This window comes from Zingiber officinale, chromosome 6A (genome assembly GCF_018446385.1).
Source record: "Zingiber officinale cultivar Zhangliang chromosome 6A, Zo_v1.1, whole genome shotgun sequence".
NCBI classification, from domain to species: Eukaryota; Viridiplantae; Streptophyta; class Magnoliopsida; order Zingiberales; family Zingiberaceae; genus Zingiber; species Zingiber officinale.
Window position 1 is genome coordinate 5,283,650 of NC_055997.1, and position 18,236 is coordinate 5,301,885.

Below are 18,236 nucleotides of genomic sequence, written 5' to 3' on the forward strand. Positions count from 1 at the left end.
AAATTATAGTTAATTTTGATCGGACATCGTTAATGGATAAATTACGGAACAGAGATTACGGACTACGTGATCTCAATTCGCGCAAAGCTGGGCTATAGTTTCCGTCGTGCTCAATCCATGTGCGCTGGAGCCGATCTGTAGTACGTGAACTGTCAAATGGGAACCACCACGTCTGTCTAGCTGTCGTCGCCGAACTCAAACCTGTTACAGAGGAAGGAAGGAATAATAGACATGATGAGGGGGCAAAGCCACATTGAATACAATGAATCGACATGCCATCTATCTTTATTTGAATCCCTCAACAAACGATCATTGCCGTCTCATCAAACCCAAACAAGTACGACGTTGAACATCCTCAAACAAATGTTGGACCAGGCCGAAAGATCAAATCAGATCAAATCAAAGCAGAGCAAATCCAGTGAAAATATCGATCAAACTGCATTTGTACATTAACTGAATCATAATTTGGTTTTAAATTAGACTGGAGGATTGCCGCCGCAGCGACAAGTTGGAGAGGGAAATCCCTCTCTGGAGCTTGTTGGAGAAAAGGCGGCATGCTTCCATGCTGAGATTTACGGCCGCCGCCACCGCCACGAACGCCGCTGCGTCCTCGGCGCAGCCGACGTGCCGCTCCCCGACCTCCACCGTCGGGCCGACGCCCCTTCGTCCCTCGCCCGCGATCGTGGACGACATCACGAACCCGACGTAGGCTGAAGAGGGCGTGGTCGGTTCGCCGCCGGTGTGGGGGGCGGAGGTGGTCCGCGGGAACGGGCTGCCGCTGGTAAGGTCGACGGTGAATTTGCCTCCTCTGGAGGAGCTGACGGCGGACTCAGCGAGGCACACGCGGGGGTCGGCGGGGTTGGCGGAAAGGAGCTGGAAGCGGTAGCCGAGGCCGTCGCCGGATGAACCGCCGCGCTCGCGCCAGGCCTCGAGGCGGGCCCAGGGATGCCAGGTGCCGACGATGCCGGGCCGGAGGAAAAGCCAGGCGCCGGGATTGGAACGGCTGACGCGGTCGGTGCCTGGAGAGGCGACGAAAGGGGTGACCATGGAAGCCAGGGCCACGGGAGAGCCGGAGAGGTCGTGGACAGTGACGGACCAGCCCTTGCGCTCCTTTCCCAGCCACGCCAAGGACGGCGGCCAATTCCTGGCACTACTCGACTCCAATGGCAACGATCTGAAGTAGACAACACAAATGAACAATTCAACTATTGTAAGAGAGGAAATCTATGAAAACGTAGGTTTTGTTGTTAAAAAGATACAAGAAAATGGAAGAAAAGACGTACTTTGATCTCCAGTTCGGGTCGCCGGAGTTATGGCGACGGCTAAAGCTGCAGGTGAAGACGGGCTGCCTTCCCCTGTTATCCTGGACCTGGAACACCTGAGGGCTCCTCTCCGGCTCCGCGTCGAACTCGAACACGAACTTGGGGTCCATCTCCGACGTCACTGTCAGGTAGAGCTGCGCCTTGCCCGCCCCCTTCCCTAACCTGACCCATGCGCTGTGGAGCACCACCGCCTTGCCTTCCGCCGGCGCCGACTTGAGATCCAACGGCAACGACACCTTCCCCAAGAGCCTCCCGGACCGCACCCCGCAGGACGTCCCCCGGCGGCCCGAGTAGACCCTGACCTTCAGCTTCGTGGTCGACGCGCCGGAGGCGGCGGAGGGGAAGAGCGTCAGCGACGTCCTGGCGAACCGGTCGATATCGGACTTGGAGAGGTGAAACCCGGCCGCGAGAGCGGTCGAGGCGGCTGGCGCATCGGAGCCGTGGTCGGCGGGGACGAGCGGGACGGGGGAGGTGTGGCGGGAGGGGTGATTGTGGAGACGAACGGTGGCGAAGCAGGGGTGAGCGGAGGGGTGGACACCGGGGCCACCGGCGGGGCGGGCGGCTGCTGGGACTTTGAGGGCGAGGTTCCGGACGAGGACACGGACAAAGGGGCAGGGGTCCATCGAAACTGAGAGAATGGCGTCGGCGGTGGCTCTTTCTCTATTCTCTTTAGGCAGGCGGTGGTGTCGTCGCCGGAGCAAAGAAGAAGGTGGCTCTGTCGTAGGCAGTGAGCGACTGAGAGATCGAAGGAGGATTTGGAGAGACATAAATCGGCAGGTAGAAAGAGACAGAGAGGTGGAGTTGTAGGCGATGTGGATGAGCTGGAGCCGCACGGATGCTTCGCCGGCGACAGCGCTTTCCCTGCCGACGGAAATTAAAAAAAAATGTCGGATTTTACCGAAGGAATCTATTATCACATTTAACCGCTTTAGGCCTTAGACAAAATAAAATAAAAATAAAAAAGGGGTCATTTTCAAAGCATCATTTAAACAATATTAAAACTTTAGTTTTCTTAAAATTAAAATATTTTTAAAATTTAACATTTTAAATTATCATCTAAAGCATGAGTCAATTTGATAATACAATAAAAAAAGTTTGTAAATATTTAAGAGATATTTTGAAAATCAACAAAAAAAAAAATTGATACATGAGTAAAAGAGTCTCAAATGTCTTATTGGGAAGGCAAAAGATATTCAAAAAACTTTTACATTGGAAGAGAGTAAAATCATGAGATCATATACAACCTTATAAGTACTCATTAATGTGTTTAAAGAATTGAACATGTTAATATTACAATAGTAAAAAATTATACCATGTTAGCATTAATGGTTCAGATATTAACGACGTTATGAATGCTCTAAGTGAGAGGCCTAGCACGGAGTAAATCCAGCTATTCTAACCACGACTTTTTGTGATAACTCCTCATCGGAGATCTATTGGTTGGATATGGAGAGGTCTCAGTACGCAAGCAAGGTAAACACACATACATTCAGATAATCAACACAAGGAAGCTTTTTTCTGAAAAGGATAGATATTGTTTGATCATTTGCAGGCGATTGGGTTAGCTGCAACTGGAAACAGCTTGTCCGCAAATTGACTGCGGCTCCCACACAACCTAAATTATAGCTTAAAAGATGGCATCCAATGTTATATATATATATATATATATATATATATAAAAGCTGTGTATTCATGCATCTGCTGGATGAAGCTTCTTGCTTTGGGAGATTAAATAATTAATAGTTGCAGATTCTAACAATGTGTATAGTTAGCATCATTAACCTGCAGATGAATCTATCTGAATGAAGCAAGTAAGCGTCTGACAAGGTTTTTGTTTATTATTGTTCTTTTCATAGTTGTATGTCTCTGCTATAAAATACACTTCTGGATTGGTGAGCAGGGAAATGAATGTAGCCCACAATATTTTAGCGAGATGCAGAAGAAGCACCACCCCGTTTTTACCGTAGGATCAGGTGCAATGCTGAAAAGACTGCAGGCCAGCTAGCGTGCGTATCAAGGTTAATCCTTCTGGATTCTGCTAGAAATGGAATTTCATCCATGGATTCGATGGGCATGAATTAGCTACGGTATTACCTCTTTTACTAATTCATAATATATATCTTTGGAAATTTGTACAGAGTAAAAGTATGTATTATTTGCCGAATAGAATATGATCCTGATAGAAAATTAAGATCATAGTTAATGCAAATTTCTTTTCCCCCCGACACCACACACCCCCCCCCCTTCTCCCTCTCTCTCTCTCTCTCTCTCTCTCTCTCTCTCTCTCTCTCTCTCCCCCATTCAAATGACCTTTCTATTCTTTTTTTATTTTTTATTTGCCCCCACGGGCTGGATCAGCTGGAGAGGTGCCTGATTCTTGCAGCTAAGATTCTGGGGTCAAAGATCGCCAGTTGCACACGGGATTAAAATCCTGGTCTGCTATACCAAAAATTCCTGCGACCCCCAGTCACCTCTCTTGCCCAGCATTAACCGTGATTTACTCCCTCTGGAATCCTGGGGGGCCAGGCCCAGGGGGCCGCTAGGGTGGCGGTTCCACCTTTTTGCAGTTTCTATCCTTTTTATTTTATTTTATTTATTTTATTTTTAAGTTTTATTTTTTTTAATTAATTTTATTTATTATTTTTCATTAATACTTATATATATTTTTTAATTTTATTTAGTTTTTTAATTAATTTTATTTATTATTTTTTCATTAATACTTATATATATTTTTTTTAATTTTATTTATTATTTTTTCATTAATACTTATATATTTTTTAATTTTATTTAATTTTTATTTAGTTTTATTTTAATTAATTTTGTTTATTGTTTTTTAAATTTTATTTAATTTTTATTTAGTTTTATTTCTTTAATCAATTTTGTTTATTATTTTTTTATCAATTTTTTTTTATTTTTTTTTATTTTATATAATTTTTAATATATGTCATAATCTCTCCCTTTCTTTAAATTACCTTCCTAATTCGACACTTAAATTACCGTCATCCAACTCTTGACACATGTCAGAACCTTTTCTCCCTTTAAATCATCCCTCCCTCCAACTCTTGACACATAGCACATGTCAAAATCTCTCACCCTCTTTAAATTACTTATCCTCCAACCATTGATATCTGTTAAAATACCCCCTACCTTTAAATTATTCCTCTTCAACGCTTGACATATGTCAGAATCTCCGCTCCCTTTAAATTACCCTCCTTTCAATCCTTGACATATGTCAAAATCTCTCATCCCTTTAAATTATCCCCCTTCTAACCCTTGACACATGTCAAAATCTCTCGTCACTTTAAATTACCCCTTCCAATCATTGACACATGTTAAAATCTCTCATCCCTTTAAATTACCCCACTTCTAATTCTTGACACATATCAGAACTCCTCACTCTCTTTAAATTACCCATCCTCTAATCTTTGACACATGTCAAAACACCCATCTCCCTTTAAATTACTCCCTCCAACTCTTGACACATGTCAGAACCTCCCCTCCCCTCCTCTTAAATTATCACCTTTCAACTCTTAACACATGTCAGAACCTCTCCACCCCTTAAATTACCCACCCTTCAACTTTTGACACATGTCAAAACCTTTTCCTTTAAATCATCCTCTCACACTTCATTTTTAGTCACTCTTCAGTCACACCACCCTCCACTGTTATCTCCCTCTCAGCCTCACCTTCTCTCTTCCTGAAACATAGTTATTTTCTTAGCCATTACTTTTCGTAATTCATAAAAGAAAACTATGGATGACTATTTGGGTTTATTTTCAGATAGTTGGTCAATTGAGAATGATGTTCCTAGTGGAGAGAGTATCTCCAACAACAGTCGCGATTATACAGTCGAATTTACCACAGATCAGGTTAGTTATTATCATTATTTTATGCATATTTATTATTTATTTTATAAGTAGAGAAATTATACTAAGATTGGATAATGTCATACTTATACGTCTTTGTTATATTTTTTTATATAGATATTTAAAAGTAGAGAAGATATGATAAATTGGGTAAAGGCAGTTGGTCTGAAGAATGGTATTATAGTGGTTATTAAAAATTCTGCTAATTTAAAAGGTGGTAAACTACCAAAGTGTCATCTTATGTGTGAAAGAGGTGGAAAGTACAAACTGCCATGATATCTAGTTGATGGACAATCCTTAAAAAGAAATACTGGGACTAAAAAATGTGAATGTTCATTTGAGTTGCGAGGTATACCAATACCTCCAGATGGTGTGATGTGAGGTTTAAGGGTTGTTTGTGATTTTCATAATCATCAATTAGCAGAATATATTGATGGTCATGAGTACCCGAGTAGGTTAAAAACAATAAAGAAAGAATTTGTGCTCGACATGGCCAACAGCATCACACCTCGTGAAATTCCTAGTATTTTGAAGGAAAGAGACTCATAAAATACTACGGGAATCAAAAGCATTTACAATACAATTTTTACAAATAAATTCGTTAAACGGGGCAGCCTTAATTCTATTCAGTATGTCTTGGACCAATTAATCAAGAAAAAATACCTCCATAATTACCGTACAAATCCAGACACCAACGAAATCACAGATATTCTTTGGGTTCATCCAAAAAGTCTAGAGTTGTCTGTCAACTTTTCGTCTGTGTTGATCATTGATGTCACATACAAGACCAATGAGTATCAAATACCACTATTGGAGGTTGTGGGTATCATATCCACAATGCGAACTTACTCACCTAAGTTCGCATATATTAGAAATGAGATGACAGAGCAACTGACATGGGCATTAGGTACTTTAAAGAAGTGGATGGTTGAAAAGAAGACATCGTTGCCATTGGTGTTTGTTTCAGATCGGGATATGACGCTTATTAATGCCATTAAAACATGTTTTTCCAATGCATGTCACATCCTTTGTATTTGGCACATAAACCGATGCATAATGAAGAAATGCACTCCTATGCTTGGTCTGGAATGACAACATTTTTACGCATTATGACACTCACTCATTAATTTATCAACACAATGGTCTTACCAGCAGAAGTAGGATGTCATGCGCAAGGAGTATCAACGATTCGAGAGTGTTCTAAATTACCTTTGGGATACATGGTTACACTCTTACAAAGAGTGATTTGTTTCAGCATAGGTTGATACATGTATGCACATTTGGAGCAATTCAAATCAAAGGTATAGTCACATTATAGTTTTATTATTTAAATTTTGTTTATTATTGTACTATTTCAATTCTTGTCAGTATTAAAACACAGTACATTTTTTTTTATTACAAGGCAGAGTCTGCACATGCGAGACAGAAGTTATATTTAGAAGACATCATGTCATCTCTACAAACATCTTTTGAAAAAATACATAAGATGTTGAGAATTCAGTTCGGGGATATTAAAAAGTCGTTCGAGAGATCTCTCAACATTCCATATCATCAACATTTACATGATGACATTTTCAGTTAAACAAGGTGTCGAATTTCATTAGAGGCAATGGAGTTGATTTCTGGTCAGCTAAAATGCATTGAGGAAGTATCTCACTAGCTAGTTGGCAGATGCAACTGTTCTATCAAAATTGTATACGGATTGTCATGCGAGCATGATCTTGCACATTACTGTTACTTTTCCATTTCATTCCACTTCAGAATATCAACGCTCATTGGAGGAGATTGTCGATGCACGTACATCAATTTAATGACGAGGGAGCACAACCTAACAGAACATCCCACGTCGTTGAGATATTAGATGGGATAGATCCACATATGTGAGAGTATATGATAGACAAGTTTTTCGATATGATAGATCCATCTCAGAGTACAATTTGAACTCCTTCATACAACACAGAACATAGAGGTCGACCTACGGGTAAAGATGAGCAAAGTAGACGTCGCATACCTTCTTTTGCAGATGCATCCACTTCAGGATCTAGGGTCTCTCAACCGACTATAACATCTCAAGGGAGAGGAAGACGTGGAAGGGGATCGAAGGTTCACAATACTCAAACGACACATGATTACTCTCCAATTCCACCCATCCATGATACTTATATTGAGAAATTATCTGTGCCTCTATACGTTATATTTCTCACACTGTTGATGTTCAACCTGATGATCATTGTGGATTCAGGGCAATAGCTACACTAATTGGGTATGACGAAGAAGATTGGTTTCAAGTACGATTCGAGCTTATAGAATAGATTCAACAAAATAAGGATCTATATGATCAACTTTATCCAAATCGAAATTTGGTAACTAATCTATTATTCTCATTAAATTGGTTCGAGTCGTGGGCACTAGAAATGTATTGGATGGACTCTATGCCTTTGGGAATTGTCATGCATCAAGGTGCAATCTTGTACTGCATACATTTGGTGAGAGTGTTGGGAGTTCTTTTACCCACTTGCCATTAAGAACTCCTCCAATTCCAAACCATGAGCGTCGAGAAATAGCTATTGCTCATGTTGGCAATCACTTCGTACAAGTTTTCTTACATCCTCATTATCCTGTATCACCCATTCCAACGTGGTGGTGACAACATTCATCGTATGAAGCTAAAGGATGAGTCACTCGTTATAGGACACATGTTCATTTATGGTACAAAGTAATAGGTACATCACCACCGCATCGGGAGTAGAATTTGGAGGCAATATTGATTAAAATTTCTACTTTTATATATTTCTATATTTTTTTTATTATTACATGTACTCTTCATTTGAAACAAAAACTGTATGTTCCTAAGTTATGAATGTGTACACTATTAATTGTTAGTATTTTTGTTAGTTTTAAATATATAATTTTTATTTTGATTCATATTTTTGTACTTTTTAAAATCTTTACAAATAATAACTTCTAAAATTTATAACTTAAAATAAACATATAAAAAAATTATTCAAAAAAATAAAACTAATAAAAATTGATTAACGAAAAAAAATAATAAAAAAAACAAAACTTAAAATAATAATAAATTGGAAAAATACAAGTATTATGAAAAAAATAATAAATAAAATTAATTTAAAATAAAGCTATATAAAATTTAAAAATAAAGTATTGATAAAAAATAATAAACAAAATTAATTTAAAAAATTAAAACTAAATAAAATTTATATAAAATTGTAAAAATAAAGTATTGATTAAAAAATAATAAACTAAATTGATTAAAAAATAAAACTAAATAAAAATTAAATAAAATTAGAAAAAAAATATCATATTGATAAAAAAATAATAAATTGAATTAATTAAAAATATATAAATATGAGAGTTATTTTTAAACAAAAATAATTTAAAAAATAAAATAAATGAAAAAAAAAAAAAAAATGAAGAGGGTAGAAGAGTCATTTGAAACGGAGAGAGAGAGAGGGGGGGGGGGGGGAGCTCTCTAGTTAATTTGAACGTGGTTTTATTGTTGATTTGGTAAAGATTTTATGTTGTTTTGTAATATAAGGAGTGGTAGTGTCAGACCAGGTTCGGTGTTGATCTTTCGACACTCAAGTCAATGCTCAATCTTAGAGAAAAAATAGTGAACTATAGCAAAATATGTGTGTAAATAAGAAACATCACATACCTCTGTCTATAGATGGAGACCCCTTTTTATAATGTCACTGTAGCGTCTATGCATGCATCCCAAAGCATATGCTTGTTTTCCAAAGCATTCCTAAGAAAAGATAAGTTGAAAAGTTTCCTTGACACCTTTCCTTTAATGAATACGTAAATCTCTATGATGTGATAGGCTAGAAGTTTTTAAAGTATGATTTGTTTGTAGGACATTCTCTGTTCTTTCCAGTACAAACTTCCAAACGAGTACGATATAAAATATATATGGGTCCCGTTGTAGGTCGACCGGCCGCCACTCAGCTGGGATATTGCCAACTCGATTGTATAGAATGCAACTACTGACCTGTTCTTCCCTCAGCTTCTATCTTGTTAGAGAGACGCACTGTGTCCGATCGGCCCAGACCGTCCGATCGGTAAAGACGATAGACCAGATAACTTAGTGTTTGACTCTCAACTTCATCTGCAAGGCGTGGAGGACGACCGATCAGACGGTTTGGTCTGCCCTTCACGTCTGACCGGCACTCCGCTCCACACTGCCTGGTCCACAGTCTTCAGGTTCGTCCGACTCTGTGACTTTAGCTATTTGACTTTAACCTTCACGTTAGTTTGTCTTCGCTACTTCGAGCCACTTTTTAGGAACCATCTTTATCACCGTATCATAATACATATAGAACATTTATTAATAGTATAGGCTGAGATACAGTTTAGATATCTATCTATATATATATACAAAAATGATTTTCTAAGCTATGCTTTGTGCGTGACCGTGAGCGATGCGCAAATGTGGCGTTGCCAACTTGATTTCTTTGCAAAAATTATTTCTTTTATTCTCTCTCCCATTCCGCCTTCTATTCAAATCGGCGATGAGAGAAATTTCCCAAATTATAAATTTCCCTCACCGCTCTCTCTCTCGCTTTCGCCTCTTCCATCGCCGCCGTCTTCCTTTGCAGCATGTTCCTGTCGGACAAGCAAAAGCAAAGGCGCTGCAAGCTACTAGGATAACTTACAATTGCGTCAGCCAAGCAAAAGCACCGAACACATGGTTGACACTGGTGTGCTTACCACCTCTCTCCATTCTCGATCGTAAGCTTTTCTCCACTACCCCGTCTGGTTTTCAACTTTGTACAATGATATATCCTACAACGTACAAGCCCTAGCTGCTTTTGCTTATATGATTTGCAGGGAACTTGTCAAATATCAATTCCACCATTGCATACCCAATGGTAATTCATTTCATTTTAAGTTATTCCCTACCATGATCCTAATATATGTTAGAAGGATTTATGTTACAACGTACAAGGCCGACACTTGATACAAATGCCGGCAAGTTTCAGCTACTTGGACAGATAACTACTGCTACACTCTGTAGCAGCTACTTCGATAGTTAACTGTTATACCTTGTAGCAGCTAACTACCCAAGTAGCTGTTACACCTTATAGCAGTTAACTGTTCAAGTAGCTGCTACAACGTATAGCAGCTACTTGGTAAGTCGTTTCATTTTAAGTTGTAATTCCCTCTCCTCTATTCCTATTATATATCGTTTATCCATGATTATCTTTATTGGACTTCTCGGGTGTTAAACTGTTAATTAATTCCACAACTAGCTGCTATAACGCTGTAGTAGTTACTTGGAATGATAGCTGCTATAACGCTATAATAGCTGCTTCTATAGGTAGCTGCTACAACTCTGTAGCAACTAACTTGATGGTTAGCTGCTACAGCGTTGTAGCAGCTACTTGGAATGTTAGCTGCTACAATGTTGTAGCAGCTACTTGGAATGTTAGCTGCTACAACGTTGTAGTAGCTACTTGGAATGTTAGCTACTACAACTCTGCAGCAGCTAACTCGACGGTTAGTTGCTACAACGCTGTAGTAGCTAACTCGATGATTAGCTGTTACAACGCTGTAGCAGCTACTTGGAATGTTAGTTGCTAGAATACTATAGCAGCTACTTCTACAAATAGTTACACTACAATAGCTACTCCATGTTATAACAGTTACCCTACGATAGTTGCTACACATTGTAGCAACTACTTTAACACTCCAAATAAACATTTCTTATCAATTTTTTGTTATATAGGTTGCAAGAAACTTGACAAACATCATTTCCCACAAACCTTTCCATGATAAGTTTTTTCAATATAAGTTGTAAATCCCTCTAATCTTAATATCTATTATCATGCACGGGCGGAGAAAGTGAAAATATATTGTGTAATTACCTTTTTGCTCTTATCGACCAAAGTTTTACCCCCGAAACTCGTCGTGTGACAAATATTTCAAAAGAATTTCATTAATAGTAGATCGGTGGCCCACAGTGTCTTCGTCAATCATTCTCACCACGATGAATTATTTCTCATCCAAATCTTTGCTTCCATCGTAAGTATTGTGTTAAGGCTTAAAGTTTTGATTTTTCTCATTTTGTTTAGGGGTTTGAATTTTTAAAGTTTTGATTTGTCTCCTAGCTGCTATAATGGTGTTTAATGATTATACGTCTTTGGATTGAAAATTTACTTTAAAAGAATAGAGGGTTTAAAAAAAAAATTATCTTTGTTGTAGCAGCTATGCAACAGCAACTGTTCAAGTGGCTGAAGCATGCCAGTGTTTGTATCCAGCCCCGGTCCTTCGACTCAGGAGGCCCCGGGCAAAATAATAAAATGAGATCTAAATAATTTTTTAATAATATATAATTCATCTACATCTATTTTTGCAAGCATTTTTATTTGTAAAATCTTATATAATATTATGAGTTTCAAGATTTTTCAAAATATCTTTTTTAATTCAAGTTTCCAATTTCATAAATCTAAAAGTTATTTAAGAAAACAAAAAATCAAAAATAAAATTTCCAAATATGAAATATGAAGGAAGAACCGAACCTTACCGAAATTTGTAAACAGGTGGAATATGAGTTTGGAAGAAGTAGCAAATGCACTAGAAAATTAAAATTGTAGATGGAACAAAATTTTTCTCCAAAGGATCAAATCCAATAAAAATTTTAGGGCACTTTTACAATGACAACCGAAATTCACAATGAAAAAGTTTAATTCTCAGGAAGTTCAAAATTTTAAATATGCAAAAAATAGAGATTAAAAATTAGAATTATAGGTTAAGGGATTAACTTTATAGTACACGAATAGAAAAAACAGACTATGAGGTATCATCTCTGTGAATATAAAAAAAACTATATCTTGAAAATTTCATAAATAATGGTAACAAAATGTCTTGAGAAGGGAAAAAAATTACTTTAAAGACTTGAAATGAGAATAAGAAGAAAGAAGAAAGAAGAAGAGACACACCTAACAATAATTTATAAATCATTTGTTGCACTTTGCAACAAATCCCTAATTTTCGATTCGTCATTTTGCAAATTGCAACTTAAAGGGTAAAAGGAAAAGACAATGTCATTAATACAAATAAAGAAAAACAATTGTAAAATTTGAATTTGGGTCCAACTATCCAAGGCCCCAACTATATGTCTACATGCCTATGATACATAATACTAAAAAAATTTAGGCCCTCTAAATTTTGGGTCCAGGGTCATCGCCCAGTGTGGTTCTCCTCCAGGGTCGGGCCTGTTTGTATCAGGCGTCGATCTTGCATATTGTAAAATAAATCCTTCTAATATATATTGGGATCATGGTAGAGAATAACAAATTAAAATGAAACGAATTACTATTGGGTATGCAATGGTGGAATTGATGTTTGGCAAGTTCCCTGTAAATCATATAAGCAAAAGCAACTAGGGTTTGTACGTTATAGGATATATCATTGTACATAGCTGAAAACTAGACATGGTAGTGGAGAAAAGCTTACGATTGAGAATGGAAAGAGGTGGTAAGCACACCAGTGTCGGCTATGTGTTCGGTGCTTTTGCTTGCCCGGCAAGAACATGCTACGAAGGAAGACGATGGTGAAGAAAGAGGTGAGAGTGAGAGAGTGAGAGAGAGAGAGCGGCGAGGGAAATTTAGAATTTAGAAAATTTCTCTCGCCGCTGATTTGAATAGACGGCAGAAGATGAGAGAGAATAAAAGGAATACTTTTTTACAAAGAAAGCAAGTTAGCAGCGTCACGTCTATGCATCGCTCACGGTCGCGCATAAAGCGTGCTAGACCTTATCTTCTTTAGACAAGACTTTGGGTCTTGATGGGTCACGTGGCCCAATCTACCGGACATTTAAACCACAAAGTGCATTTAGAGAGTTCAAAGAGACATACCAAATCTTTTGCATACTTTTGTCTCGTAAGAGAATACTTTGAAGGAATGAGTAACGATTTTATTATTAAAGAATTAAGCTCCAATTCCATGTGGACTGTATGCCTGAATTCGTTAACTCAGTTCGTTAATTTTAATGGGTTGTAAATGTGCAATGAGCTTTAGATGGATGGTCCTGTTGGAGGGGTCAAAGTGTCTCATTGATTTGGGCATCTTGCTGCTTTTTCTTCCTCTCTTCTCTTCCACATTGAGACGAGGAACTCCGGTTGTTGCTCGATCCCTGTAAAAGATCATCCGTTGCGTTTACAGGGATTCGTCCGATAACAATTAAGAAACAATGGATCAAGGTTAGCCTTCGCTTGCCATTGCATTCAATTTTCCAATGTAGCCTTATAGACGATGATAACTAAATCCTACAATGCATCATTAGGATTGTTCACCAGGTGCTAGATGTGCTAGAATTTGCTGGTGTGGTTGTGGTCATTTCCCCAGTATCAGTTATGTTTGGATTCGATAGGGTGCTGGAAGTGCTGGCCGTCTTGCTTTCCTCCTGGTCTTCCTTCCCATTGCCACCATGTGAACCTTCCCTTACTAAGATCGTTCGAAATTCATCTATTTTCACTATGCCAAAGTACCCATGCTTCAAGTTTGTCAATGGAAGTAACGTTAAAAAAAAATATCCATTTCATCGCATTACATTAACTTTGGGTGAAACTTTTGAAATGGGTAAGAGAAAAATAGAATGATAGCTTTCGGTGAAATTAACCAAAAGAATTACTTCAATTGAGAAAGGTTCCAAAAGCCCCAAATGCATCACTAAAAAAATGAATGCGATATTTCAGTATACGCTGAGATGATCTGATGCATGGCAGAGAGAATCCACGTTAGATCCAAGCACATTACGACAAGTAATAGCTGCATGCCTGAACCCCCCAACAGGAAACTCAAGCTCCATATTCCTATACTAACTCAATCACACCACGCCCTACTGCCAACCTATACACCTAATGCATCAGCCTTATTCACATGATGCACACTCAGACTCCACAGCTGCCTAAATAACATGCAGGAGACAGAGTTTTTGGAGCCACCCTTCAACTATATACCCTCTCGTGATGTGTGTTCTGAGATGTGTACGTGTGAGGATCGATGAGGAGATACCATGGAGGCTTTGCATGTATCCCTTGAAGCCACTGCATTGGAGATGAACGGATGAAGCCAAGCTGCCGTTGAAGAAGAAGCGGCGTATGTATGCATGTATGTATGTATCTTGTAGTGTGCCTGGCTCCTTGTATGCCACTCGTATGGATTGCCAATCGATCTTTGGTGGTTGGCATCTGCGGCTGGCGTGCGAGGAGCCAAGCATACCAATCAAGCTTTCTCCTGCTTCAGCATTTGGGTATTCTCATGGTTAATTATCAGTTATTTGGATATGTGCAGTTAGTCATTTCAATTGCAATATATGATTTCATATGTCTTTATTTTGGCTCTCTCAGAGTCAAAGGTATATATAATTGTAGAACTCTAGAAGTTTGCTTTAGATGAAGTCGACTATATGCTTATAAAGTTGTTTGGAAGTTGATGTCTTTGTCTCAGTAAAGATAAAGATGTTTGAATGGCAAACTTATATTCTCTTGATCTATTCTCATTATAGCACATTGCTTTCAGTTGATTGGATTAAGTGTTCTAGTTGGACATTCAAAATCCAAACATTGGTGGAGCCAGTGCTATCATTCACAATTGACTAAATGGCATGAATTTATAGTCACCTGGATCAATTAGTCAACTACAACTTAAATAAAAATATTTTATTTCTCAAATCTAGAATGAGACAAAATGTTAAGATGCTAAATGTACATATTTAAAGAGAACAAGCAAGTACTATACAGACAGCTTGTTCATGTAACTATAAGGAAGCTGTAGGGCTTTAACCTCCAATGCACTCAACAAAAACAAGATTTATTCATGTGAATTTCCTTAACTTTCTCATAACAGGTTATCTCACATACAATTGAATTTGACTGCAGAAAGTTAGAGAAATCTTCTCCTAGCAATGATTTTTTTTCTTAGAGCAAAACATGGTTGTTGTAATAGAATGAAGTTGTTTGCCTCAGACATGATCAACTGCCGAAGTGAAGGTCGTCGAAATATTTGTTGTAATAGATGATGATGCGTGTGAATCTGAAGCAAGAGTATTGGAATTCTGCTGTCTAACTTTCAGCTCCATGAAGTCTGATATCAGGCCAGGCTTATTGATCTTCTGGAGGACTTCCCTCTCGCCGAGCAGCATCATGACAACTGCTGGCATTGGCGGACGCAATTTGGGGTTGTCTTGTGTGCACAACAAGCCAACTTTCAAGAACCGGTCTGCCTCTTTGACGTCGAAGTCATTGGCAAGGAAGGTGTCTACAATCTGCAGCAGCTCTCCACGCTCATACAGTGCCCATGTCTGGCAATAACAGAACAAGAAGCATCAACTTTAGTATCTTTTAAGAGAAAAGTAGCACTTCACAAAAGATTTGGATATTTGATCGATCATTTCAATAGAATCTAAGCAGTGCCTTAAGGTATTCAACTGTTGAGTACTAACTATTTGAATGTAAGTTCAAAAATATATGTGAAACATCACAATGAAATCCAAGGGCACAAGATTAAAAAGAACGCATGCAGAAATACACTGAAGTTAAAAGCACATATAAAGAGAATAAAACAGAATAAAGGAAAAGTAAGAGCAGAAATATAAGTATCATAGATTATTAGATTACATAGACCAAATATGAAGAAAAGCATACCCTTTCAAGAAGAAATTGATCTTCATCTGGCAATCTTGTATTTACATTAGATCTTCCACTAATTATTTCTAATAGAAGAACACCAAAGCTGTAAACATCTGCTCTCCTTGTCAACTGCCCTCGTAATGCATACTCAGGTGCCAAGTAGCCACTATAAATCACATCCGATTGAAAGTCAGGAAGGAAGGAAAGTTGGTAACAGAAATTGTAGAAATACCAACAAAATTTTTGTCAGTAACCTTTTGATGGATGATGAAATATATTTTTGCACAAGATGTTTGATCTTCATCAGAAAGAAGAAAAGAATTACTACTTAAATCTTGAGAAATGAGAAACCAAAAATTGAAAATTGATAACAGTGAAATGTTTTAGTAAATGAATAGACACATCAGGACTTAAGCCTCTGTAAGTCAATCATATAAGCAGGTCATGTTAAATGCGAAACTATCACCATTGAAACCAAAACTATGAATTACAATCTTTGCTGCACAATTTAGTTTAACAGCTCAATACCACTGCTTGTTGTGAAGCAAAACCAAAGATGTCAAGAACGAATGAATTAATAGTCGCAATTCATATGTGAGTGGAAGCACAATAGTAGATAAACAAGAACGAGGATCTTAGACTCACATTGTCCCTGCAACCCTAGTGCTGACATGGGTCACATTTTCGGGCATGAGCCTAGCCAAACCGAAGTCTGAGATTTTCGGAATCAAATTCTTATCGAGAAGAATGTTACTGGCCTTTATATCTCGGTGCACGATAGGAGGTTTGACTTCGTAGTGTAGAAATGCCAGGCCACGAGCAACCCCAATGCATATATTGCATCTAGTCCTCCAGGTGAATTGAATGTTACTGTGACCCCTACCTAGAAGTTAAGCAAAATCCCCAAAAGGAATTCAACAAAAGTTAATCCACTGTGTGTTGCAAGAAAAAAATAAAAGCTTTAAGTATCTAGTTCGAAGTTGAAAATACCAAGAAGTGTTTGTGCTAGGCTGTTATTTTCAACATAATTGTACACTAGGATTCTGTAATCTTCTTCCACACAGCAGCCATAGATTCTAACCAAATTCTCATGAACAACATTAGCTATTGTTTTAAGCTCATTCAGGAACTCCTGAACTCCCTGTTTCGACTCACTGGAGAGCACCTTTATGGCAACAACCAATCCATCTTTAAGCTTCCCCTGCATAAGTAGATCAAGAATATGATGATCTTTCTTGTTTTCCTTATGGCAATTACATATGGAATGGTGGGTGAGTACCTTGAAAACATAACCAAAACCACCTTCACCAATTTTATTGGCGAGACTAAAATCTTGAGTAGCTTGTCTCAGTTCATTGTAGGAGTATATCTTTATTACATCTTCCATGCCAGCTAGTTCTGCAATCAATAACAGCACCAGCTCGATCAGCGATTTGTGCTTGTGGAAGCGGCCAAACCATACAACCAAAGAATTGGATTACCTTGAACACTCCGACGCCTCTGGGACGCACTTTGCTTTCTAAAAAAGCAAGAGAAACAAGGCATGACTAGGGAATTAAACCAATCAGCTTTTGGCGCTGCAGTGAATGGATGAAGAAGAACGGTGGCCTGCAGTGCAGGAAGAAAACATTGAAATTGAATTTCTGAAGAAATCGATCAAAATCTGTGTTTCTGGAATCTATTTCAACTTGATCTCAACAAAAGCTACAAGGCTCCCATCTCTCCTACCAACCTGGACAGCGGATCGATTCTAAACGCAGGAAAAGACCGATTGTGCTCCTTCTCGATTCAACGCCCTTGCCTGTTTAAAATCGCCGCTAACAAAATTACAGCAGCAGCAGCAGCTATACCTCTATTTATATCCCCGACGAATAATTCACAAACAAACAATCAGTGGCCAAAAAGGAATTGTTCTTCGTGATGATAATAAATCTACAAAAAAAAAAAAAAAAAGAGAGAGACTATGCTCGAGGGGCATCCAACATCTGAATCTAGAACAAGAAAAAATGGAAAGGAAGCAGCAAGCGCATACCCTTTCCACCTTTCGCTGCGCAACTAAAGACAGCAGTCGACGCCGCGCGCGTGTGGTGGAGAAACCGAAAGGAGTGAGTGCGTGGTAATATTTTTTTCTTCGTTGCCAATTAAATGGGCAAATTTCCCAAGCACACCCTGCATTTTCAGTATTCGTCGTAGAGCATCCTCACGTTCATTTTTTCTTGGGCAAAAACGTAAGGGCGTCCCAGTTTTTCCAAAACCATCAAAAGACACGTCCCCATCCTACCAGCTCCCTGTAAAACGCTATAATTGCTCTCAGTATCTTTTTATATATATATATATATATATAAAAGATACAGTGTGTACATTTAACCTATTCACCAATTCAAAATTTTATATTG

At 38.5% G+C, this 18,236-nt stretch overlaps 2 protein-coding genes across 2 annotated transcripts; both read right to left on the reverse strand.

Moving 5' to 3' along the window:
• Positions 1-373: 373 nt before the first annotated feature.
• On the reverse strand, positions 374-2,207 carry LOC121995650. Its single transcript, XM_042549390.1, has 2 exons — positions 1,284-2,207; positions 374-1,174 (listed from the first exon to the last, which is right to left on the reverse strand). Exons 1-2 carry the CDS (start codon positions 2,087-2,089, stop codon positions 472-474), a joined length of 1,509 nt encoding a protein of 502 aa, XP_042405324.1. The 5' UTR covers positions 2,090-2,207; the 3' UTR covers positions 374-471.
• A 12,649-nt stretch (positions 2,208-14,856) lies between these two features.
• On the reverse strand, positions 14,857-17,842 carry LOC121995651 (cold-responsive protein kinase 1-like). Its single transcript, XM_042549391.1, has 7 exons — positions 17,573-17,842; positions 17,322-17,448; positions 17,120-17,238; positions 16,831-17,041; positions 16,486-16,723; positions 15,856-16,006; positions 14,857-15,512 (listed from the first exon to the last, which is right to left on the reverse strand). The coding sequence occupies exons 2-7, from the start codon at positions 17,383-17,385 to the stop codon at positions 15,174-15,176; spliced, it is 1,122 nt and encodes a 373-aa protein (XP_042405325.1). The 5' UTR covers positions 17,386-17,448; positions 17,573-17,842; the 3' UTR covers positions 14,857-15,173.
• Positions 17,843-18,236: the final 394 nt, after the last annotated feature.

Coding starts and splice junctions, on each gene's coding strand:
- LOC121995650 (XM_042549390.1), bottom strand. CDS start 2,089: ATGTCTCTCCAAATCCTCCTTCGATCTCTCAGTCGCTCACTGCCTACG. Junction 1,175..1,283: donor GACCCGAACTGGAGATCAAA/GTACGTCTTTTC, acceptor TGTCTACTTCAG/ATCGTTGCCATTGGAGTCGA.
- LOC121995651 (XM_042549391.1), bottom strand. CDS start 17,385: ATGCCTTGTTTCTCTTGCTTTTTTAGAAAGCAAAGTGCGTCCCAGAGG. Junction 16,724..16,830: donor CCTAGCACAAACACTTCTTG/GTATTTTCAACT, acceptor CTTAACTTCTAG/GTAGGGGTCACAGTAACATT. Junction 16,007..16,485: donor ACTAGGGTTGCAGGGACAAT/GTGAGTCTAAGA, acceptor TGTGATTTATAG/TGGCTACTTGGCACCTGAGT.